The sequence below is a fragment of the Macrotis lagotis genome, chromosome 4 (genome assembly GCF_037893015.1).
Source record: "Macrotis lagotis isolate mMagLag1 chromosome 4, bilby.v1.9.chrom.fasta, whole genome shotgun sequence".
Lineage (NCBI taxonomy): Eukaryota > Metazoa > Chordata > Mammalia > Peramelemorphia > Peramelidae > Macrotis > Macrotis lagotis.
Window position 1 is genome coordinate 221270973 of NC_133661.1, and position 27115 is coordinate 221298087.

A 27115-nucleotide genomic window follows, 5' to 3' on the forward strand; every position below is an offset into this window, starting at 1 on the left:
ACTGGCCCTTGACCCAGGAACACCCAGGTCAAAATCTAGCCTCAGACACCCCAAAATCACCCAGCTATGCAACCCCAGGCAGGCCACCCAGCCCCATTTTCCCTGCAACCCCCCTCAAAAATAATAATAATAAAAAATGTGCTCCAGTCTGTGTTCCAACACCACCATCTCTGTCGTGGGTGGATCACATTCTTTATGATAAGTCCATCACAAAAGTTACTTCCATATTTTCCCACTGTTTCCATTGCTGATCCATTCATACTTCTCTATTATCATGAACTATCTTTTCTCTCTTCTTTCACTCTGTCTCTGCTGTAGGGTTGCTGAGTGACACAGCAGACAGATCCCCAGCCCTGGGCCCAAGAGGCCCTAAGCCCACATACCAGCCCTTAGGCCTAGCATCCACCTGGCTTTATAGTCCCGGACAGGCCATCCACTCCCAGTCCCTTGCAAGAAGTAAAAAAGAAAATGTCTTATATCCGACCACTCTCCCCCATGGTCCATCCACTCATCCATCACTCACATGCCCTCCCTCTCCCCATCCCCCTTCCTCTCCTTCTTACTCCAGATGTCTATACCCCATTGAATATATATATATATATATATATATATATATATATATATATATATATGCTGTTTCCTTTCCTAGCCACCTCTGATGAGAGGAAAGATTCCCTCATTCCCCCTCATCTTCCCCCCCTTCCATATCATTGCAATAGCTCATTGTAATAAAAAAGTCTTATTATATGAAATATCTTAGCCTATTCCTCCTCTCCTTTTTCTTTCTCCCATTACATTTCCCTTTTATCTATTAACTCCATTTTTACACCACAATATATCTTCAAATTCAGTTTTCTCCTGTGCTTCATCTATAAAAGCTCCCTCTACCTGCTCTGTTAATTGAGAAGGTTCATATGAGTATTCTTAGTATCACTTTTCTATACAGGAATACATGTAGATCATCAAGTCCCTCATATTTTCCCCTTCTCCTCCACTCTCTATGCTTCATTTAAGTCCTGTTTTGAAGATCAAACCTTCTGTTCAGCTCTGGCCATTCCAATAGGAACATTTGAAATTCCCCTGGTTCATTGAAAGTCCATCTTTTTTCCCTGGAAGAGGACATTCAGTTTTGCTGGGTAGTTGATTCTCCATTGCATTCTAAGCTCTTTTGCCTTCTGGAATATTATATTCCAAACCCTATGAGCTGTTAATGTAGTTGCTTCCAAGTCCTGTGTGATCCTGACTGCAGCTCCACAATATTTGAATTGTGTCCTTCTGGCTACTTGTAATATTTTCTCTTTGACTTAGGAGTTCTGGAACTTGGCTATAATATTCCTGGGGGTTGTTATTTTTTTGGATCTTTTTCTCAGGGATATCAGTGTATTCTCTCCATTTCTATTTTGCCCTCTGCTTCTCGGATATCAGGGCAATTTTCCTGTAATAATTCTTTGAAAATGATGTCAAGGCTCTTTTCCTGATCATGACTTTCAGCTATTCTAATAATTTTTAGATTATCTTTCCTAAATCTGTTTTCCATATTAGTTGTTTTTTTTCAATGAGATGTTTCACATTTTCTTCTAATTTTTCATTCTTTTGGTTTTGAAGTATTGAGTCCTCATTTCTCATAAAATCAGCAATATCCCTGAGTTTTATTCTTTGTCTGAAGGATTTGTTTTCCTCAGGGAGCTTTCTTATCTCTTTTTCCATCTGGCCAATTCTGCTTTTTAAAGCAATAACTTTTTTTTTGCAAGGCAAATGGGGTTAAGTGGCTTGCCCAAGGCCACACAGCTAGGTAATTATTAAGTGTCTGTGACCAGATTTGAACCCAGGTACTCCTGACTCCAGGGCTGGTGCTTTATCCACTATGCCACCTAGCTGCCCCTCCTCAATAACTTTTTGAACTGTTTTATCCATTTGACCTAAGCTGGTTTTTAATATGTTATTTTCTTCAGCATTTTTTGGATCTTCTTGACTAAGCTGCTGACTTCTTTTTCATGGTTTTCCTGCATCTCTCTCATTTCTTTTCCCAATTTTTCCCTCTATCTCCCTCACTTGGTTTTCAAAGTCTTTTTTGAGTTCTGTCATAGCCTGAGCTCAATTTCTGTTTTTCTTGGAGTCTTTAGATGCAGAAGCTTGTGCTTCCTCATCTTCAGATTGAATGTTTTGATCCTTGAGATCATAGGCAAAGTATTTCTCAGTGGTGTTCCTCTTTTTTCTCTGCTTACTCATCTCTCCAGCCTGTGCCTGGTTTGGGGGTGCTTCCTGAGCTTTTGAATATTATTGGGACACTCCCCACAAGGATCTCCATGTATGAGGTTCTGTCTTCCCTTCTTGTCTGTGAATGACCACAAGCACACCCCTCTGCCATGGGGCTGAGGTGGGGGGGGGGGGCTACTGTTCTATGAGAGGGCCTAGACTGAGATCAGGATTTGAATGTAGTCAGAACCCCAGAGTCCTGTTCCAGGGACAGAGGACAGAGCTCAGCAGTCTCTCTCCACTCCCCTCCCTAGGCTCATCACTCATGCCCTGGGGGTTCTTGCTTACTGGCTTCTTCTTCCAGTTCCTTGATCTGGGCTGCTGTGGCCAAGCATCTCGTTGTGTGGCCTGAGGGCTGAGCTTCATGTGCTCACTCTGGCAGAGGCCCCCCCCACTGATACCCCAATTTTTGCCTAGTGCTCCCCAGAGTGTAGATCAGGAAACCTACCCCCTGCCATGAGCCACTGCTCCCAGCACCCTACAGTTGCCTCCTGGAGGATGAAGTTACTTCACTCTGGTGGGCCACCCCTCTGACCCTGTGGAGCCTAGCCTTTCTGCTCTTTTTCAGGTTACCTTGGGTTGGAAAACTGCCTCACTGGATCCCTCTGTGGGTTCTGTCTCTCGAAAATGTAGTTATAGTCCTTAGCTTATAAGTTTTGTTCGAGAGCACTTAAGAGATGGTCCTCTCCTGTTGCCATCTTGGCTCTGCCTGCTCCTTCTGTTTTATGATACTGCCACTAACCTGGTGTACACCCCTGTCTTTTATGCCTGACTTATTATAGAAACCTTCTGGGAGGTCTGTCTTTCTCCCTCTAATCTATTCTCAATTACATTCAGTAATGTAATTTTTGTAAGCACATATCTGACCATATCACCCCTATAAACTATTGTGCCTATCACAACTAGCATGAAACAGAAAATTCTCTGTCATTAAAAATGACAAAACTTAATCTTTACATCTTTCTATTCTTCTTATATTTATTCCCCATCATATCACTTTAAATCTGTTGGCATTGGCCTCCTTGCTGTTTCTCAGAGATGACAGACACTCCATCTCTCAATTCCAGTTATTTTCACTGGTAGTCTAATGTACCTGGAATGCTCTTCCCTCTTTATCTCTGCTTCTTGGCTTTACTAGTTTCCTTCAAGTCCCATTTAAAATTCCACCTTTTAATGAATTCCCTTTAATGCTAGTGCTTCCTCTCTGCTGATTACTTCCAATTTATTCTGATTATATATTATTTGTATATAGTTGTTTGTATATTGTCTACCCAATTAGATTGAATTGCTTGATGGCAGAGTTTTTTTTAGCCTTTTTCTGGGGAATCTGTCACATTTGCAAAAACAATAATCGATTAATGACTAATAACTTTCAGTCAGTTTTGTCTTATAAAAAAAGAAAAAAATGTAATCCAGAAGGGACAAAAGCAGGGCAATTTTGAGCTACTCTCTTAAAGCTAAAGTGGATATGATAGAATTGCCATTTCATAGCTGATAATCATGGAATACCCAAGTCCAGAGCATCAAAATTTGTAGGTGATCCAAATAATACTGAGTCATATTTTAGAAGACTTGAATTGGCTGTGGAATACCTCTGACAATGACTTGCCTGAAAACAGTGAAATAAAACATTGAAGAATGAATATTTTTGGAAAGAATCTAGGTGGATAATATAGCTAAATTGAGAAATGAGACAGATTTCATGTTACACTGCTATTTATATAGTGTAAGAAAATCTAGAGAAAGGTCTCTAGGAAGTTTTTCTATAAAGAATTTATGAAAGGATATCATATATACATATATAGATATATAGATATCTATGTATAAATAAAAATATATACATATATATGATCAAAAGATGTGGGTAGTTTTTTGTCTGTACTTTTGGAGAAAGTATCCATATGGATAAGCAGTGGATGGTGATTCAATGGATGGATCATTGGGCCTGAAGTCAGGAAGATCTGAGTTTGAATAAATATCTGATACTTATTAGTTGTGTGAACTTAGGCAAATCATTTACCCTGATTTAACTCAGTTACCCCTCTATCAAACTGGGGACATAGTAGAGAAGGAAATAGTAAGCCACTCCAGTGTCTTTATCTAAAAATTCCCATGGACAAATTCATGGAATCATGCCAATAAGGACATGACAAAATGATGACAAAAAATCCCTATAGGCAAACCAACATATGAAATATTTAAGATACTTTTGTCAAGAAGTGTAAATGGTTACTCCCTCAAGTTCATTTTATTTTCATTTCTCTAAAATATTAGTTTAATTGAACACTTTTAATTCTTTTCAAAAGACTTTACACCAATAGTTTCAAAAGAAACAGGACCATTAAATGATACATAAGGGTCCTTGTTGGCCTCATATTGATTTAGAAAACCAAACATTACTATTTTCAATCATTATATTTATTTTGTGAAATACTTCCAAATTCCATTTAATTTATAGTTTTATATTATAGATTTATATTATGTGTATCTATTTTTAAAATGAACACTGAAAACCCTTGATAAAATGGACCAATGGTAAGTGGATTTTTCCTTTTAACATTTGAAGAAGTTCTTTACAAATATAAGGATTACATTTTAACCTTTTATATTTGTTTCAGTTATTTTTCTTACCTGAGATTTTTATAATCTTGCTATCTATCTACCATATCCTAATACCACCAATTCCTTTCATTAATCTTGAGTGCATTTCACTTAAGGATATTAATAAGTACACAACTATCTAAGATTTTAATCAGAATGGTAGAAATAAATCAAAGTAGATAGTGTCCAGTGTGCATTCCTAGTTCCAGACCCAGTTTCTATGTTATTTTGCCCTCTGTGCTATTCCAAGGAGCAGGAAAGGCATCACCCAGGAAGCCATATAATTAATCCTTCCTAACCAACACAAACAGTTACATGTTACATGGATTTGTATGATGTTTTTCATTGACTGTGCACAGAAGAAGTTTGGTCTTACTGCCAAAGAATTTACCAGACACTAATCAAGTAAATCTATGCTAGGTGTGGTTTTGCTTTCTGATGACTGAATTTTCATGCCTTGATGCTGCATAAACTTAATTTAATTTGCTCTTCTTTGATATCATGTATATGGTGTATACAAAAACTTAAGGTGGTTTTCCTTAATGGGAAACAAACTTCTTGGTTATCACATATTTTACCAATGGAAAAGAGCATATATGGACTGCCATGAATAGAATACAATTTTTTCAACCAAAAAGAGCATATATGGACTGCCATGAACAGAATACCATTTTTTCAACCTCTAAAAAGTTCCCCCTTTTCTGGCTTCTTCTTTTATCACTGACATGCTACCTATGGTAGATTCATGGGTTTTATAGAGAGCGATGCAATTTTCTGCTCACAGCAACCCTGTGAGTTAAGCAATGAAAATAATTTGATTTCAATTTTATGTAAAATATAAATATAAGATATAATGCACAAAATAATAACAAATAAAAATAACATGCAATATATTATGTAATTCAATAGAAAATATTATACAAATAGAAAATGATATGATATAAAATATATGATATATAAAATGAAGACAACATAGTATATTAAATTATTAAATTATATATTAGTCATACTATGTTAAATTTAAAATTATATTATCTGATCTATCATGTCATATCATATCACATTATGCTATACTACTTTATATTATACATCATATCATGTAAATAACATTTTTCTATCTAATTGTATATAATGATGCTAATGATTGCACATTTGTATCTGAATGTAAATACATATCTATAGATCTATGCACTGTTTCTGAGAAATAATGTGATTGCCCATGATCACACAATTAAGAAATATAAAGAAGGAACTCATATTTCTTGATTTCTCATCTAACAAGCTGTCTAGAATCATGTCTTATTGTAATGTATTTTTATCTTGAATGGAAGGAAGGAAGGAAGGAAGGAAGGAAGGAAGGAAGGAAGGAAGGAAGGAAGGAAATAAGGAAAAGATTTTTTCTTTCTCTTGACAAGAGTAACCCTATTTTAGAATAAACTTCCATGTCAGGATAAATGGAAAGTCCTAGTGTACCTCCTAGGTTTATTGATTTCCATTTCCTAATTTATAATCTAAGGCCAATCAAAAGAAAAACTTCAACCTATCTCTAACTCTAAGGCAAAAGATGGAATAACAGATAAGATTCCATTCTTTCCTCTGGAAAACAATAACCCTACACCATTGCTCATTGTAGGCCATTTTTGAACCTAGCATGACCATATGTTTTATTTGTACCCAAAATACCTGTGAAAAGGATATTTAGAATCCTCCCTGTTCCCTAGAAATTTTCTTTCTCTTTGTATCAACAATTCATGACTTTTAATAGCTAGTAAAGTTTTTATTGACTTGTTCCATAAATTGTAAGCAGTAAATTTTAATTTCTTTTTAGACCAGAAAGACTATGTTTCAATTTTTTCCAAACTTTTTTTTAGTATCTTGGATTTAAGTAATTGATTTTAAGGTTACCATTTTATCTAACCTTTTCCCTGCAGTCTGAGAAATCAACACTGTAAGAAAACTTCTCTGCAGTAGAGCAATTACATTCTGCTCGAGAGGACTTGTTGAAACACTTCTTGTACTTTCCAGTTATCTAGAAAGCAAATGGAAAAGGGTATAAGAAAAGGTTATAAGAAAAAAGAGTAGGGTATAATTCTATTGGAGCACCCTTCCTTAGAGCTTTCAAGAAGGAAATCCTCATCAACTTTTTGCTCATTTCTGGAGATTCCATCTCTACCACTTTTATCATGTAATAGGTAGCCTTTATTATAACCCTTTAAAGTTTGCAAAGAACTTGACAAATATGACTCTGATCTTTACAACAAACCTGGGAAGTAGAAATTATTATTATTTCCATTTTTAAGATGAGAATTCTGAAACAGACAGAGATTAAATGACTTGCCAAAAATCATACCTAGTAAGTGTCTGAGGCTAGATTTGAATCCATATTCACTATTTTTTATCCATTGCCTCATTTGTCTTTAACTACCAATTTTCCAGTTCAAGATAATTTGGAGGATAAAAGGAGAATAATTCTTGTTGGCTCAGAGTTAAGATTAGTCTGATAGAGGTGATGGTAGAATGCAATTCAGCAAGCAAGCCTCCCTTCAGCAAGGCGTTTCCCAAATGATAAATGGTTTAAGCATATAAATATTAAGTTTATAATCAAAGTTATGTATATAATAAATTATATTGTATTATATATAATTTAATATAGCATATCAATATCTATATATTAATTATATAGATGTTGAGTTCCCCTATTCACCAGGGGACTCATTCAGTTTAGGAGAGAAAAGAAACATGCACACACTTGGGTTGGGGTGCTAGCAGGACAACCAGCAGAGCTGTTTATTGAAAGTATCAAATAGTTCTTACATCAGAAAACCACAAAATTAGCAGGCATGATAAAACCTATGATGTAACTCTAATTTGGGCAGGATCTATCTTGGCAGGATACAACCCAATATAATGTATAATGTAATATGTTATAATAAATCAAAGTTACCTATAGTCATGTGAAAAAATGCTCTAAATCATTATCCATTATAAAAAATGTAAATTAAACCAACTCTGAGATTGACCAATATGACAGAAAAGAAAAATGAAAAGTATTGGAAGGAATATAAGAAAATTAAGATACTAACAAATTTTCACTGGGTTTGTGAACTGATTCAACCATTTTGGAGAATAATTAGGTCCCATGTCAAAAGGGCTATAAAACTGTGCCTAACCTTTGACCCAACAATAAAGAGATTAAAGAAGATGGAAAAGAACATATTTGTACAAAAATATTTTTAACACCTCTTTTTGTGGTAGCAAAGGACTGGAAATCGAGAGGTTGCCCATTACCTGGAGAATGGTTGAGCAAATTATGGTAAATGATTGTGATGGAATACTGTTGTGCTATAAGAAATGGCTAACTGGATGATTTCAGAAAAAACTATAAAAACTTACATGAACTAATCATTAACTGATACAGAGTGAAGGGAGCAGAACCAAGAGAGCATTGTTTACAGTAATAGAAACATGGTACACTGATCACCTGTGAGTGACTTAGCTATTGTGAGCAATACCAAGACAAGTCCAAAGGACTGAGATGAAAAATGATGTCTAACCCCTGAAAAAGTAATGATAAAATTAGAATGCAAATCAAAACATACTATTTTTCTCTTCTTTTCCTTTTAGTCTGTTTTCTTTCACAACATGACTAATATAGAAATATGTTTTATAAGTTTGTACATGTAGAACATATCAAATAACCATCTTAGGGATGGACAGTGGAGGAAAGAAAGAGAAATTGGAGCTCATACTTTTTAAAAATATATATTAAAGATCATATTTCATGTAATTGGAAAAAAAGAAAATATTATATAAAAAAAGAAATCATCTATATAGTACAGTGGGAAGAGTGTAGAATTCCCTTTCTGATTTTTATTAGATTTGTGATAAGAAAATTACCAGAGGGGTGGTTAGGTGATACAGTGGAAAGAGCACTAGCCCTTGAGTCAGGGGTACCTGAGCTCAAATCCGGCCTCAGACACTTAATCACCTAGCTGTGTGGCCTTGGGCAAGCCACTTAACCCTGTTGTCTTGCAAAAAAAAAAACTAAAAAAAAATTACCCAGCATAACTTGAGTTCAGTTTCCTTATCTGAAAATAGGAATAATTTTTGAACTTCCTACTTCAAAATTTTGCTATGAGGAAAGCAGTCTATATGAAGCTTTAAGTTTGGGTTGGAAGGAAAGAAGGAAGGAAGGAAGGAAGGAGGGAGGGAAGGAAGGAAGAAAAGTAGGAGGGAAAGAAAGAAATGAGGGAGTGAAAGGAGGGAAGGAAGGAATATGGAAGAAGAAGAGCATATAGAAGAAACTGATATAAAGGACCACAAATGAGACAAGAAATGTAACCTCTGGAGAGTGATGTTATATTGGGAACAAAATAATCACAGGGAAAATAAGAATAGTACACATGCTTTTGCATTTTAGTTTTGTTTTTAAATTCTCCCCTTCCTGAATCAAAAAGATACTTTGGACACTGTGGCCTAAAAGGAGTTAAAATTGTTTTACAACAAAAAGTTCACTCTTTCTTTTTGAAATAAAATGACAGTGAAAAAAATTTCAAAGGGAATATATCATCAGTAATAAATAGATGATTTTAATTTTATTATAGAGAATTTTTTATATTACACTTAATGAAGTCTAGAGTCCACAAAAACATTGTATGACCAAAGGAAATGACTTACTTGTGATTGAGGAAATAAATTTCTTGGCTTAGGTTTGCTGGGATCAGCATTATAAAAGTTGTTTGAGAGTGGGATAGCTATTCCCAAATGGGATGGAGGCCTGTAGTTTTCCTGGATGAAATTAAACATAACCATAAAAATGTGTTTAAACTTAAGTCACATTGACATTTTAATTAAATTGAATCTTGTATAAACTAAAAACTAAAAACAAATTTAAATAAATCTCTAACTTGATAATAACCTCAAAGCATATACTAACTGAAACTTGCAAACACCCATCTCCCTTGTAATTTGAATGTAATATTTTGGACAGAGGTGAATTATTTGAAAAAAAGATATTCTAACAAATTCTTTTCCATTACAAACAAATCTGAAAATTTTATTAATGAGCTAAGGTTCCTTTTTGAGTCACCAAGCTCACATTAAGTTTGGAAGAATTTTTGATGAAAATTAATTATGGTATATGTTTGAATTCAGATGAGTAAGACTAGAGTTAAAACCAGCACTGGGTGATCAAGGGTTTAAAACAGGAAATCAATACTTGGAGACTAAAAAAAAAAACAAACTAATAATTGTCAAATATCATCCAATTTTAAACTCTACTATATTTGCAAATGAAAAGGACTTTCAATTCATTAGTAGCTAGTGACACCTTCCTAGGTAAACTAAAAAGCTTCCAGATGATACTTTTTCCTTGCCTCTTCCACCTAGGATCAACTAGTGCTCTCAGTAACTTCATGGAGTCCTGAATTATGCCCTCCTATTTAATAAAACTTTTTATAATATTTTGCGTTATTTTCACAAAAAGGGTTACAAAATGATGTGGAAACCATGTTTTTGTTGCTCATCCTGATTATGTGAATTTAAGTGAGATATTATGTGTCTGTAAGTGAGACATTTCTGATTTGTTTCTATTCTAAAAAAATTATTCCAGTTTTCTTTCAAAATTCATTAGTATCTTTATCAATATAAAACAACCATAAAGGGTTTTGAACATTTCAGAAAGATACTTAAACTAAATAACTGGTTATTTATATATTAGTAAAAGAGTAATTTGTAAATTAGTAATTATTAGTAATTAGTAATTATAACTAGTAATTATTAGTAATTAATTAGTAAAAGAGTCAATTTGTCCTTACCGGCAAAGTTTTAATCATATTGAAACCATGTCTATTTTTATGTATTCCCTTTTCCCAGGAAGACATGGAAATTTTCTTATGAGGAATAAAATGCATGTTTTTGATGTAGCTACAGCTGCTCTTTAGCGTTAAAACAATTGTTGTCGTATCACAGTATGTTGATGCTTGCCAAACTACAAATGAAATTGAAGTCATACCCTAGGAAAGAATCATATAATTCATGTCCATTAAGTGAGGCCAAAAGAAGAAAAAGGTCAATAATTAAACTTAAAAATATTCACAAAATAATTGAAACAATATCTTTAGGAAGAAGTTGTAATAAAAGCAAAATGCCACTCTCTCTGGGGGAAAAAATTACTATCAGTGTAGTTATTAGTAGGGAAAATTGCTAATAATAGGTAAATCTTATTTTAACAAAAACTTTAATACAACAAATTCTGACACTATGTCCCAGGTGACAGGCTTATTAATAATGCTTCAGAAATGATGTTAAGAACAACAAAAGTAATTAAAATTTCCTTGATTTTCACAATTAGCAAATAAATTTCACAAATAGCAAGGTCAATGCTATCTCCATTTAATAAATGGAGAAAATGAGGTTAAATGACCAGTTCAAGTTTACACAGTTTCCATCACTCTCGGATCAGTGTTCTATGCACTGATATGATAGATTATGATAGATTATATTGAATTAGGATGCAAGCAAAGAAGGTATGGGATTTCATTTTCATTCTCCTCCTCAAAACAATCCCTATCGCCAATCCTAAATTCTCATGAGTTCCTGAATCCTATCATCAAGGTAGTATGCCTTTCATTTGTTCAAAAATACCTCCACCTATATTGCTGACACCTGGTAGTGTCTAGATATTCCCTATCTTTTCTTAGACTGCTTACTCATTAAGATTTCCTTGGAATTAATACATGGATCATCTCTAAAAAGGAGAAAATAGAGAAATGTAGTTAGTTGTAGAAATGGATTTAGAAATGGATGTAACAAGAAAAGAGAGATTTGTTTTCCAAGATAAAAAAGTATCAGCACCTTTTTCTCTAATGTGAAAAAGAGCATATGAAACCGAGTTGAATATGTATTCTGTTTTTGACTTTACAAAGACTACTAAGTTTTAGTGTTTTAAAAAAAATCTTTTAAGTAGGAAATTCTGTCTTACTTGTCGTAAATATCTATTGATAGCTGTTATTTCAATAATGTAACTGTAAGTTTCATCCCAATAGGCCAAAGAATTTATTTCCATCAAGTTTGGTTGTCCAGTGAATACTTCTACATGTGGCATTTGAAATATTAGTGCACCTGTGGAATAGAAAATCACAATTCACCAACTACTGTATTTATTCAATGAATTGAATAGCATTTCAAAATCAATTCTGCCAAGGTTGTTGTGTGACTACAGTAATTGTGAAGGAAAGGAATTGCAAACATAACTAGTTATTTGAATATTGTTCATTTTTTCCAATTTGCTTTCTCCTTTTTCCCCATTCACATGTGTATTTGGGGTATATGTTAGAAATTTTATACCACTAGGAGTTATTTTATTTTATTTTGAAGTAGTAAAACTAGATTTAGAGTCATCTGAGGGAGAAATGCATTTCTTTCTAGGGTAATTAAAATCTAGTCACCCAAGTTTACAAACTTAATATTCATTCTTCACTCCTTATTTTTCCTCACAAAACAGAATTAATCAGTGGTCAAATATTTCTGATTTTATCTGCATGACAACTTGCATCTCTCCTATCTTTTCTGAAATTTTCCTTTATTTACACATTACTAAAATATTATTAAGAGTAAACATAATACACTCTCCCCCACAAAAATAAAAAACATCATGAGAAATAAAGTGAAAGGAAGAAGAAAAAATTGCATTTCAGTTTGTGTTCTGATACCATCAGTTCAATGTGGATCACATTCTTTATCATAAGTCCATCATAGGAGTTACTTCTATATTTTCCACAGTTGCTGTTGCTGATTGTAATTCCCTCCATTCATTCCTACCCACTACCATCTATTATATTTTATCTCTTCTTTCACTCTCTCCCTCTTCAAAAATGTGTTGTGGGGCAGCCAAGTGGCCCAGCAGACAAAGCACTGGTCCTGAGGCCAAGAGACCCTAAGCTCACATTCCACTCCAGAGACCCAGCAACCACCAGGTGCTGCGTTCCCAGACAGACCACCCAATCCCACCACCTTGCAAAAAAGTAAAACAGAAAATTTGTTATATCTGACTATCCTCTTCTATGATCTACCCTCTCCTATCATCCACATCCACCTCCCCTCCCCCTGTCCCCCTTTTCTTCTAGATGTCTATACCCTATTGAATATTTATGCTATATCCTCTCTGCACCATTTCCTTTGAGAATGAAGGTTCCCTCATTCCCCCCTTGCCTTCCCCACTTCCATACCATTGCAAAAACTACATGAAATATCTTTTACATGATATATCTTAGCCTATTCTACCTCTCCTTTCTCTTACTCCCATTACGTTTCCCTTTCATCCATTGACTATTTTTTACCATATATTATATATTCAAATTCATCTCTCTCCTATACCTTATCTATAAAAGTTCCTTCTATCTGCTCTATTAAATGAGAAGGTGCATATGAGTATTATCAGCATCATCTTTCCATGAAGGAATGCATGCAGTTCATCATCATTAAATCCCTCATAACTTACCCTTCTCATCCACCCTTTCTACACTTCACCTGAACCTTGTACTTTGAAGATCAAACTTTGTGTTCAGCTCTGGCCATTTCAACAGGAACATTTGAAATTCACCTGTTTCATTCAAAGTCCATCTTTTCCCTTGGAAGAGGATGTTCAGTTTTGCGGGGTGGCTGATTCTCAGTTGCATTCCAAGCTCTTTTGCCTTCTGGAATATTATATTCCAATGCCTACAAGCATTTAATGTAGATGCTGCTAAGTCCTGGGTAATCCTGACTGTAGCTCCATGATGTTTGAATTGTTTCCTATTGGCTACCTCTAGTATTTTCTCTTTGACTTGGGAGTTATGGAACTTAGTTATATTACTGGTGGTTATTTTGGGGTTGATTGTTTTGGATCATTTTCCTGGGGAGATTGGTGGATTCTCTAAATTTCTATTGCTTCTAGGATATCAGTGCAATTTTCCTATAGAAATTCATTCAAAATGAGGTAAAGGCTCTTTTCCTGATCATGACTTTCAGGTAGCCCAATAATTTTTAAATTATCTCTTCTGGATATGTTTTCCAGATCAGTTCTTTTTTCAATGAGATATTTCATATTTTCTTCTAGTTTTTCATTCATTTGGTCTCAAATTATTGTGTCTTAATTTCTCGCAAAGTCATCAGCTTCCTTTAACTCCATTCTACATCTGAAGAATTTATTCCATCTGGACAATTCTACTTTTTTTTAGGGTTTTGCAAGGCAAATGGAGTTAGGTGGCTTGCCCAAGGCCACACAGCTAGGTAATTATTAAGTGTCTGAGGCCAGATTTGAACTCAGGGACTCCTGACTCCAGGGCTGGTGCTCTATCCACTGCACCACCTAGCTGCCCCCCCATTCTACTTCTTAAAGCATTCTTCTTCTCAATAACATTTTGAACTGTTTTTCCCATTTGACCTAGTTTTTAATATGATATTTCCTTTAGCATTTTTTTTTTGGATCACCTTGACTAAGCTGCTGACTTTGTTTTCATGTTTTTTCTTGCATCACTCATTTCTTTTCCCAAGTTTTCTTCTAACTCCTTACTTGAGCTTTCTCATAGCCTGAGCCCAGCTTCTATATTTCTTAGTCTTTAGATGCAGAAGCTTGGACTTACTCATCTTCAGTGTGTGTGTGTGTGTGTATTGATCCTCCATGAGATCAAAGCTGTGTATGGTAGCTTCCTTTTTTATCTGTTTATCCATTTCCCCAGCCTATTCTGGGTTGTGGGGTACTTCCTTAGTTTTTGAGTATTATTCGCACCCCTGCAAGGACCTCAGTATGTGACTTCTCTCCTGGTCTGTTGAATGGCCACAAGCTCACCCCTCTGGGTCTTCAGACTGCAACCAGGATCTGAATGTGGATAAACTCCCAGAGTGCTGTCCCAGGGCCAGAGGACAGATCTCAGCAGTCTCCCTTCACTCCCTTACCTTCTGTGGGGTGAGTGCTCTGGAAGCAGCTATTGGTGGCTGCAGCCGGACTGCTCCACAGACCTGCTTCCATTTCCTGGGCCTGAGCTGTATTGAGGGCTGCTGCCAGGCTGAAGAGGGCCTGGCTGTCCTGGGCTTCATGCTCACTCTGGCAGATTTCACCCTGTTGATCTTCCAAGTTGTGATTTGTGCTCCCTGAGACGGCAGGTTAGGAAACTGCTTCTGCTGCCAGGAGCCAGGGCTCCCAGGGACCCAGGAGCCCTAAGGCTGTTCCCAGAAGGCTGAAGGTCCTTTGCTCCGGCATGCTGCTGCCTCCTCCAACCCCATGAAACAGAGCTTTCCCACTCTTTTCCAGGTTACCTTGGACTGGAGAATTTCCTCACTGGATCTTTCTGTGGGTTCTGGTTCTCAAAATTTAGAGTCATAATTTTAAGGTTTTTGAAATTTTTTGGAGAGAGCACCTAAGAAAGACTGTTCTTCTGCTGCCATCTTGGCTCTGCTCTCCTTTCTATCTTCTTACACAGCCAGTTACCTGAACTCAAGGTGGTCATTATCTTCACCACTACAACACCTGCTAATTACTCTGCCAACAACCTCTCTCTTGTCTGATGAACCTTCCAAAATTTTAAAATTCATATCTCTAATGCATGACTGACTATGCTGCTGACCTGATAAAGTAGCTTCATCATTTCTCCATTGTTTCTAGGAGAAAATAAAAACTCACCAATTGACCATTCACATCACATCACAGTAGAATTTTATATTGCCTATACAAATTGATTTTACTTTGTCTCAAGTTATAGTCCTAAAGGTCTACTTATTGTTCCTTATATGTTACATTCTTTCCTCCACCTCTATACTTTTTCATAGACCAACTTATAGACCTGGAATGCCATCTCAGAAATTGGAACACCCTCTATCCTCCAGGAATAACAATCTACCTGAGCTCTTTCCTAATGCTATTTGATCCTAGTAATTTCTCTCTTTCTTTGTTTTTACTTCTTATGGATTTAGAATTTACTTATCTGTATGTATGCATGTATGTATATGTATGTATGTGTTGTATATGTTTTCCCAAATAGAATATGTCCCTTGAGAATTTTAATGCAGAGATTAGTTCTGTTGGTAGTTTGAACCCCAATATCTAGCAGTATTTGATTCCCAGTCAAATGTATTTACATAAATGTCTATCTAATTAAAATATTTAGAAATTTTCAAAAATGCTTATTGAATTAAAATGGATAGAATTGAATTGAATAGAAAGAAATCAGCAAAGAAAAGAGATGATGGGAAAGAAATCCCTATGGATAAGCAAACATATACAACTAAAAATTTGAAATTTAATACCTAAAAGGTAAAGATAAATGCCTACAATCAATAATATCAGTAAAAAGGGATAAAAGCAACAATCTATTATAACTAAGGGTCACTTCATTTTGCACTATTTTTCTTCATAAAGAAGGGCTTTAAAAAAGAATTATAACTATAGTCATAAATTTGAAAGATAAACTATTTGAATAAATGTAGAGAAATAAATTGAGGGGGTAGAATAGAATCTTTTATGTCACAGCTGTTAACAGAAACTCTGTAATAATTATACTAACTTGTTAATTACACAACAACTAGGTAACCAGAAAGCCTTCTAAAGCCCAAAACTGCTTTACATACCAGTGATCCTTTGCAAGTAAATGCTAGTCAAACAACCAGAAAGCACAGAACCTTAGTTTTTCTGTTTTACTTGGGTCTCTTAAAATTTTTTTTTTGTTTGCATCAAGACCATGGGTAACACTCAAAAGCAACTTAAAGAGGGACTGCTCCAACTAATGGTGGCTAATTACATGGTTAGAAATAATAGTCCACTGCTTAGGGAGAGATGAGAATTTTCAATGCTGTGTAGAGGCGCCTTGGAATGTAGTTGTCCTCTTTATTACTGGAAAAGTTCTTGTTCTCTATCTCTCTCAGTGAAAAAATTCTTTAAAAGGAAGATTATCTGGGCTATGGTTGAAAAAAGGAAGTGTCACACCAGAATACACAAGACAGGTGCAATTTTAAAGGGGACTGTATATAGTAGCATGTGATAGATATCATGACCCCTCGGGAGACACCTAGCAAGACAGGAAAAAGGAACTTTTAGTGTTGAAGACACTATCTCATAGCTGTCAGTCTGTTCATTTTTCCTGTCTCTGTCTTTATGCATCTTTCAGAGTCTGTAATTGTGCTCTTGTAGATTAGAAGGAAATATTTGCCAGCAAAGCTATCTCCCTGAGTCTTATTAGCTAATAAATTTTAGAAAGATACCAAAGCAGCATATTTGTCTAAGGAAAAAAATTCAGGGGAGAAAAGATCCTTCAGGGGAGCAAAGAGGAAAAGAGAGTTCTCAGCTGTTCAAAGGGGAGTAGAAAAAGGGTGATGGAGGCTTTCAGATGGAGAGTCAGGGTGGGAGTTTAAAGAAGACATCTATAGACAATACAGGCAGCAGAACATTTAAAAAGTTCAAAGGTTTTGAGCTTATGACTGCTGTTCAAGGTTTCCTTGAGCTGGTTAAGGCTTGTTCTGTGTTTTCTTGCTGGTATAGGAATCTCTAGGCTAGGTTCACCCACAAAGTATCCTAAGTATATCAAATCTTTCTGATGGAGTAGTTTTTGTGTACAGAGCCCATGCATGGCAAATTCTAAAACAGCAAAGATAGTCCTCAATAGCAGGGACTTAGAATTCAAGATTTCTACACCAAGTTTTACCACCACTTCTTCCATATTTGCATAAAATTTTACTTAGACAACCTGATTATGTGTCTTAAAATATTCCCATATATTTTCCCTTTTTCTTTTTTTAAACATATCCATTGCATACCAAAGCTATTGATAATTTTAAAAACTATTTTTTTCTGAAATGACTATCTCAGTGTGTCTTTGTGGCAATATAATTCAAGATAATTATTTAGCATAACTATTCTTGATTGAAATGCTTTTTGTATTTATTTTTTTAAAGGAATCAGGCTTAAATGACTTGCCTAAGATCACACAACTAGTAAGTGTCTGATTTGAGGCAGGCTTTGAACTCAGGTCCCCTGACTTCAGGGTCAGTTTCCTTGGATCAGAATTTAAAGTGCTCATCTTATAAAGTGTCTTTTGATTGTTCACTTGACTCTACAGTTTGGCAATTCAATTTCTGAGTGAAATTCACATTTTTTAAACTAAATTCTATGCATTTCACTATTCAGTATGTATGAGAAGCTTCATATAATCTCTCTATATATCTCTATATATTTTTATAGCTGTCTATATCTATATCTATATGCTTTTAAAAATTGAGCTAGTAAATGAATGGAAGCAAAGGAAAGCACAAATACTGAAAAATGACTAGACAAATTGTGGAATGTTAATATACCATAAGAAGGAAGATGAAAATATTCAAGGAAGTTCAAGAAGTTATACTCAAGTGATATTTAACAGAAATAACTAAACCTGGTAGAAAAATTTACATCATAGGTTTCAAATTCACACCCTGCAAAAGTCCCACTTACTACCTGAATCAGATTAAAATATAATAGGGAAATTTTAAACACAATAAATAAAAATACAATGTAATGTTAATGTTAAGGTGGTTTTCTAAGTCAATGTGTAGCTTTAGGAATTAATTTCTATTTAATATTGCATCACTATTTATACAATTATTTTAATAACTTAAAAGACATGCAATTTAGAAAACATAAGAACTATGATTAATGGTAATCTGTTATGAAGAAATAAGGTAAAAGTAAAGTATATGTGGGATTAAACATTGCTTTGTTACAAATGAAAATAACTTTGTTTTGAGTTGTGAAGAAGTCATTGGGGTTTGACTGTGGTTAAATAAGAACACCAATAATTTATTTTTAAACAGAATTATGGTCACAGAGTATTTGAAATGACAATTTTATGTAAAATTTTATATATATTACATATATTTCAGTATAATTGTGTTTTTAAGTTAGATGGTTAAAATATTAGATAACATATGAAATGACAAATTTTGCAAAAGAATAAGGGAAAAAATCATTTAAAATTCTGAAATAGCATCTATAATACAGACTAGCCCAAATGTCAAAAAGAGCATTTCATATTCAAGAAAAATAAAAGATCCTTTATTTATTGTCTATCACTTGTACATTTTAAGAAAAAAATTATACTAACCTTTGATCATTTTTGGAATTATTCTAATTTTAAAATTGTAGGTAGATCCTAGATCAATGTATTTAATAATACTGCGTGATGTTGCTGAATCATCATGCTGAATCCAGTGGTTACAAATGGTGGGAGAAATAGACCAGGTAGAGACAAATTGCATTGAAAAGTCATACAATAACCATTCATTCTCTTTAAATGTCTTGTTGAAAGGTACTCTTGTAGGCATTGTTGCAAGAGCCAAAGCTTTCGTATAATCAATGAGCTTAATCAGAAGGAAGCTGCTATAACCCGGAATCACGACAGTCTTCTGAATGTCAGAACGTTTAAATTGAAATAATACTCCTAAAGCTAAAGAACATATAAAATTATTTGTATAAGGAAAGATGGATTTCATGAAAAATAATTTATTAACTTATAAAATAAGTGTGTTAAACTTTAAACTATAGGTTAAATCTAAGGTTGAAATTACTTTAAATCATAAATTCCAAAAGAGAATTTTAATATACCAAAGAATCTCAGAAGGGATCACAGGGGCGAATTGGCAAACACCTATGTCCAATTTATTATTGCTTTCAAGTATATTCAAAATAAGTCAGCTTTTAACACTTTTCATATTTGCAATGACTGGAAAATTCATTACTCTAGTAGTCTAATTCCATTTAGATAATTCTAATGCTACAATCTTCTATATTGTAGTTTTTTTAATCTTTTATTGAGATTCACATTCTGCTTTCTTACAAGTTCCATTCATTGCCAATTCTTGTTATTATCAATGACAAATCTGAGCCATTTCCACACAGATCTCCAGATACTACATTGGTCAAAATATATGATGTATGAAAACAAAATACATCCCCTCACACCTGGTTCAAAAAAAAACTGTGGCAAATATTGAGAATTATTTTCAAAGTGTATATAATTATTTTTAGCTCTCTAGTTTAAAAATAAATCCTTTATCAGAAACACCAGATGTGAAAATTATTTCCCATATTACAACATTCATTCTTATCTTGGTTATTTGTGCAAATTTTTTTAATTTAATTGTAATCAAAATTATCCATTTTATATTTTGTAATATTCTCTATCTTTTGTTTGGTTATAACTCCCCTCTCCATTAACCTGTCAGATAAGCTACTTCTTTTTCTTCTAATTGAGTTATACTATCATCTTTGATGCTGAACCCATTTGACCTTATTTTGTTATAGAGCGTGAGATATGGGGTCTATGTCTAGTTTTACTTTACTATTTTCTAGTACTCCCAGCAGTTTTTGTCAAACAGTGAGCTCTTATCTCAGAAGCTGAAATGTTTGGAATTATCTATAATTTAATACTGTTTCTTTTGTAACTAAACTATTCTATAGATTCACCAATCTACTTTTTATCTAGGACCAGATAGATTTGATGACTGTCATTATAATTTAAGACCTGGTATGACTAGGCCAACTTCTTTTGCATTTTTTTCTTTATTTAAATCCTCTTGACATTGTTGATCTTTTGTTGCTCCAGATAAATTTGGATACTATTTTTTCTAGACCTTTACAAGTTTTTTGGTACATTGGTTGCTTTGTCACTAAATAAGTAATTTAATTCAGGTAAAATTGTTCTTTTTATTATATTAGTTTGACCTAGACCTGAGCCACTGACATTTCTCCAATTATTTAGCTCTAACTTTGGGTAAAAAAATATCTTGACCACAGTTACTTTAAATAGATATTTTAGACATAAAGGTTGTTACCATAAGCTAATCAGGAGAAGGCATAGCCTATTTTTCAGATCTATAGGAAGGGGAGAAGCTTAGATCAAGCAAGAGAGAGAAAACTTCACAAATTGAGAAATGGTTAATTTTGACTACATTAAAAAGTTTTGCACAAATAAAACCAATGCAACCAAGAATAGAAGGAATGCAGAAAGCAATTTAACAATTTTCACAGCTAGTGTTTCTGATAAATGATTTGTTTCTAAAATATGCATAGAAATGCACCAAATTTATAAGAATATAAGTCCTTTTCTAATTGATATGGATATGGACAGTTCTCAGATGAAAAATTAAAACTGCCTATAGTCATATGAAAAAGTGTTCAAATAATTATTGATGAGAGAAATGTGCATTTGCACCTATCAGTTTTGTGAAAATGAAAAAAAAGCAAGGGAAATGATCAGTGGTGGAGAGGATATGGGACAACCAATGGACTGTTGGTAGAATTATGAACTAACCCAACCATCCCAGAGAATAATTTGGAATTAAGACCAAAGGAATAAAACTATGCATTCCCTTTCAACCAGCAATACCACTACTAGTTCTAAATCATAAAGAGATCATTCAAAAGAGGGAAAAGATCCACAGATACAAAAATACATACATCAATTCCATTTGTAGTGGCAAAGAACTGGAAATTGAGGGAATGCTGTCAACTGGGGAATGGCTGAACAGTTTAGATACATGGATGTTAATTAAGGAGTATTATAGTTCTTTAAGAACTCATGAGTGGATTTTAGAAAAACCATAAAGATTTGTAAGAACTGGTGTTAAGTGAAGTGAGTAGTACCAGAATATCAACTATGATGGACTCAATTCCTCAGTGCTCAAGGATAATCCTGAGAAACCCATTTTGGAAAATTCCATCTACCACCAAAGGAAAAAACTCTGAAAAATAAGGGGTAGGAAGGTGGCATAGGGATAGGGCACTGGCCCTGGAGTTAGTAGGACCTAAGTTCAAATCCGGTCTCAAACACTTACTAATTTCCTAGCTGTGTGACCTTGGGCAAGTCGCTTAACTCCATTGCCTTGTAAAAATACAAGAAAATAGAGTCTGAATGCAAAGCAAATCATACTATTCACTATATCATTTTTTTAAAACTTTTATGTTTTATCTCTCTATATTCTTTCTCTTTCATGGTACCCCCCTTAGTTCTAAATCTTCTTTTCCAATATGGTTAATATGGAAATATATTAAAGAAGATAGTACATGTACAATATATATCAGATTAAATTTTAAAAAATGAACATTTACTTCAAAAGTGCAACAAGAATAAACATATAAACATTTCCTCCAACACCCAGAGGATAATTCTCCCTTTACCCCAGGGTATCCAGGGAAAAGCATGAGGTTCATACTTAACCTCAGTTCTTAGTATTAAGCCCCCCAAATCCACAGTCCCTTTGCTAAATTGGTTGCAACATCTAGCATGTTGACTCCAAGGTCCAGGACTCCAATTCCTACTGAAAAGGACAAATGAAATAAAATCCAAAACTCCAATTTTGCTTCTTGGAGCCTGAAAGGAAGAAAAAGAGAAGATTGAACCTCTCTTTTCCCAATTTAATGCACAGTTTCTATGTTGTGGGTAAAAACTACCTGCACTCTTGAAGGCTTCTAATACAAAAGAGAATAAGCCTTCATAATCTCAATTTAAAGATACATGCAGGTCTGACTATACAGTTAATGGAAAAAAGCTTTTTCCACTCATGTGGTAGATGACAAGTCATTTCCAGGACTGCTCATCCACTTTGGTAATCACCATTCACCTAACCCTTACCTCTGGCTCCAAGAACCTGTGACATATGTAGTGACCCCAATAAATTCCCAACTAGGTCTGGTATTTCCAATTTCTTGGTTGATAAATATAAGTACAAAAGAGATCAGTACATAAAACACCTGCTAGTCTCAAGTGGTCAAACAATGATTCACAAAACCCACTTTGAGCTCACTTCTCTGTAGTATTAATGTCTTTTCCAAAAGATAATTTCTCACTTTCTAGCTATCACTCACTTAACAATTAAATGTGAACTTACCATTTAAATGAAGACTAATTTTATAAAATGGACCTGCATCTTTTTCAATGGTTATGGTGCTCCGTAAGCAAGGACTGTCTAATGGAATTTCGATTTTAAAGGGTTTCAACACCTCTGTAATAGCTGAAGTTGGAAAGCCTACAATATTATCATGTTGCATAATCTTCACTATATGAGCAAATCCAGTTGAGCTAAACAAAAATAAATTTCATGTCACTTAAATCATCATAACCACAAGGGAAAAATCAATAATAGCTCTCTTTTCCCCCAGGTCATAACAAGGGATACAATTAAACAAGGATTGCAAGAATCCAAGGGGTGTCTAGGTAATGTTTGAAGGAGGTGGGTGGTTTTTGAAATCTTCCAGCAACTATGTGACTAAAAATAGCTTCAGACTTTTGTCCTTTTGTCTAGTCCACTCTTGTCCATCAATCTCTAAGAACTAAATTAGATTATTTTTCTCATACTATTTTCTTTGATTCTTTGGCTATAAGTGCTATATTTCAATAAAATTTGATGGCAGAAATATCTGGTGAATTTTTGTAATCTGAAACTTTGTCATCACAAAAGAAAATGTCATAAAATATAAAAGTGTGAGTCAGAATGCTAAAAATAAAGGGATTATATGTGATCAAATTATTAATTTTTTAAATGGTTGATCTACAAAACAGGAATATCAGGAGAGACAAAAAAGTTAAGATATTTTTCAGGACCAGAAAAGGTTAATATAGCCTATCATCAGGGAAGGGAGGGGAAGGGATAGTGGGAAAATATGCTTAATTTAAGAGATTTTTTTGAAAGTTAAAATGAAGGGGCAGCTAGGTGGCGTAGTGGATAAAGCACCGGCCTTGGAGTCAGGAGTACCTGTGTTCAAATCCGGTCTCAGACACCTAATAATTGCCTAGCTGTGTGGCCTTGGGCAAGCCACTTTACCCCATTTGCCTTGCAAAAAAACCCTAAAAAAAAAGAAAGTTAAAATGAAACAAACAGAGAAAGAAGGGAAAAAGTATTCATTACAGAAGGAAGAGAACATGCATATATAGCAAACTACATAGATGATAACTAGGAGATGATTAACAGAGGGAAGGCACTGAAATTAATAAGGGTTAATCTACCAAATGCTTTATAAATATTATCTCTTATGAAAAAAGAAATTCATGACTCTAAAAGACCAAAATAATTATGAAAAAAACAAAAGATAATAAGGGAGTAAACATAAATATATGCTACCCACTATATATCAGATACTGTGATAAAAGTTTTACAATTTTTTTTATATCCTTCAAATAATTCTGTGAAGTAGATAGCTATTATTGGCCCTATTTTTTAGTTGAGGAAATAGAGGGGAAAAAATGACTTTCCCAAGGTTACTCAACAAGTAAATTCTGAGGCTAGATTTGAACTGAGATCTTCATGACTCCAAGTCCAGAGTTCTGTCCACTGTTCCACTTACCTATCATTAAAATAAGAAAACTTAATGAATCTAATATATAAACAAATAACTTGAAAAAAGAGATCAAGGAGATATTATAACTATACTTTCTGAAAACTATGACTAATAAAAGAATTTAGATATAATGAAATCATGAAAAAATTGCTCAGATCTAGAAATGAGAAGACAAGGTAAAAATAAAAAAGAATTCAACAGATACCTATTGAACTTATCACTAAAAAGAAAATGTCCAAGAAGTACATAAGTACAATCTAAATCTTCCAAGTGAAAGAAAGAATATGGCAATCAGGAAGAAAGGGTTAGAGCACTGACAAGCTATACCCTGGTTTATAAAAAATTTAATATCCAACACTATAGGAAAATATTGAGATTTTCTTTAAAGTTCTTTTCTTTCAAAAACTTTTTTAAAATTTTTCATTTAAAATTTGAGTTACAAATTCTTTTCTTCCCTCTCGCCTAGAATTCTCTAAGTATATCATCATGACATCTGCAAAGAGTGATAGTTTTGTTTCTTCATTGCCTATTCTAATTGCTTCAGTTTCTTCTTCTTTTATTGTTATAACTAACATATCTAGTACAATATTGAGTGATAGTGATGATAACAGACATCCCTGTTTCACCTTGATTTTAGTAGAAATGCAGCCAACTTATCCCCATTACATATAATGCTTTCAGATTGTTTTAGATAGATACTGCTGCTTATCATTTTAAGAAAAATTCCATTTATTCCTATGTTCTCTAGTGTTTTAAATAGGAATGGCTGCTATATTTTGTCAAAATTTTTCCTGAATCTTTTGAAATAATCACATTATTTCTATTAATTTTGTTATTGATATGGTCAATTATGCTGATATTGAACCACCCTTGCATTCCTGGTACAAATCCCAACTGATCATTGCTTATTATCCCCATAATATATTGCTGTAATCTCTTTGCTGATATTTTATTTAAAATTTTTCCATCAATATTCATTACAGAAATTAAGCTATAATTTTCTTCTTTTAGCTCTTCCTACTTTAGGTATCAGCATCATATTTTTTGTCACAAAAAGAACTGGACAGTACTATACCTATTTTTCTAAATAGTTATGCAGTAATATTCTCTAAATTTTTGGGAGAATTCACTTGTAAATCCATCTGAAACATGGAGATTTTCTTAGAGTGGTCATTTAAGTCTTTTTCAATTTCTTTTTCTAAGATAGAGTTCTTTTAAGTATTTTATTTCCTCTTCTGTTAATCTAGGCAATTTATATTTTTGTAAATTTTTCCTTTTCATTTCGTTTCTCAGATATATTGCCATACTGTTTGGCAAAGTAGCACTTAATTATTGTTTAATTTCCTCTTTATTGATACTTTTGATCATTTTTTACCTGATCATTTGTCTTTTTAATCAAATTAATCAGAAGTTTATCTATTTTATTGTTTTCATCCTTTGCAAAACTAGCTCTTAGTTTTAGTTATTAGTTCTATAGTTTTCTTTTAGTTAGTAGTTTCTCCTTGTGTTCAGAATTTCTAATTTGGTATCTTGATAATTTGGAGATTTTTAATTTGTTCTTTTTTATAACTTTAATGACATGCCCAATTCATTAATCTCCTCTTTATCTTATTCGTGAAAATATTTAAAGATAAGAAATGCCCCCCTAAGAATTGATTTGTTGCATTCTAAAAGTTTTTGTATGTTGTTTCATTATTGGTGTTCTCTTTGAAACATGTAGGAAAACTGTGGGTGAACTTGTGAACTGATCCTACCTTTCAGAAGAGCAATTTGAAACGAAGACCAAAGGTCAATAAAACTGTGCATTCCCTTTCAACCAGCAATACTACTGCTAAGTCTCTATCTGAAAGAGATCATAAAAGAGGCGGGAAAAGACTGACACGTATAAAGATATTCATAGCTGTTCTTTTCATAGTGGAATAGAATTGAAAGTTTTGAGAGGATTCCCATCAGTTGGAGAATGTCTGAACAAATTTTGCTATATGAATGTGATGGAGTACTATGGGTCTATAAGAAATCATGTGGAGCCAGACTTTAGAAAAACATGGAAAGACTTGCATGAGATGATGCTGAGTGAAATGAGTAGATCCAGAAAAAACATTGTACACATTAACAGCAGCACTGTGAGATGTATCGACTAGAATGGATACAGGTACTCTCAACATTTAAGTGATCAAAGACAATCCTGAAAGACCCATTTTGGAAAATGACATCCACAGCCAGGGGAACAAAACAAAGAAAAATTACAGAATCTGAATGCAGAGCAAAGTATACTAGCTCATTTTTAAAAATTTCTTTTGTGTCTTTTCTTTCTTTCTTTCTCATATTTTTCTCCCCTTTGTTCTAGTTAAAAATGATTATATGTGGGGCAACTAGGTAGATAGTGCAGTGGATAGAGCACCTGGCCCTAGAGTCAGGAGAACCTGAATTCAAATCCAGTCTCAGTCACGTAATAATTTTCTAGCTGTGTGATCTTTGGCAAGTCATTTAAACCCATTGCCTTAAATAAATAATTTTTAAAAAAATGATTATATGAATACAAGTCATTCTCCAATTAATAAATGATAAAATAATATGAACAGATAGTTCTCAGATAAAGAAATTAAAATGATCTATAGTCATATGAAAAAATGTACAACTTTTACCATATTGTTCGCTCACATGGGGAAGGGGAACGGAAGGGAGGGTGGTAGAAAAATGTGGAACTCATAAACTTACAAACAGCTGAATATTGAATACTCCCTTTCCATATAATTGAAAAGAAAAATAAAATGGTGAAAAAAAAGAATCTTACAGATACACCTATTAGATTAGCCCAGATGAGAAAAAAGGAAGATGATCAATGTTGGGGAGGTTGTGGGAGGATTGAGACATTAATGCATTGGTTGTGGAGTTGTGAACAGATCCAACCTTTCTGGA

General features: G+C 33.9%; 1 protein-coding gene across 5 annotated transcripts in view; it reads right to left on the reverse strand.

The window, feature by feature from the left end:
- Positions 1-27115, reverse strand: part of LOC141522202 (cation channel sperm-associated auxiliary subunit beta-like) — a 204147-nt gene that overhangs the window by 46828 nt on the left and 130204 nt on the right. For 2 of the 5 annotated variants that reach the window (XM_074235404.1, XM_074235406.1), the window contains exons 18-23: positions 22750-22940; positions 18966-19307; positions 11840-11979; positions 10674-10871; positions 9535-9645; positions 6776-6886 (exon numbers count right to left, since the gene is read on the reverse strand). In XM_074235404.1, coding sequence (XP_074091505.1) covers positions 6776-6886; positions 9535-9645; positions 10674-10871; positions 11840-11979; positions 18966-19307; positions 22750-22940 — 1093 coding nt within the window. Of the gene's footprint in view, positions 1-6762; positions 6887-9534; positions 9646-10673; positions 10872-11839; positions 11980-18965; positions 19308-22749; positions 22941-27115 lie in introns of all 5 variants that reach the window. The other 3 variants (XM_074235407.1, XM_074235408.1, XM_074235409.1) reach the window with 3 other exon arrangements.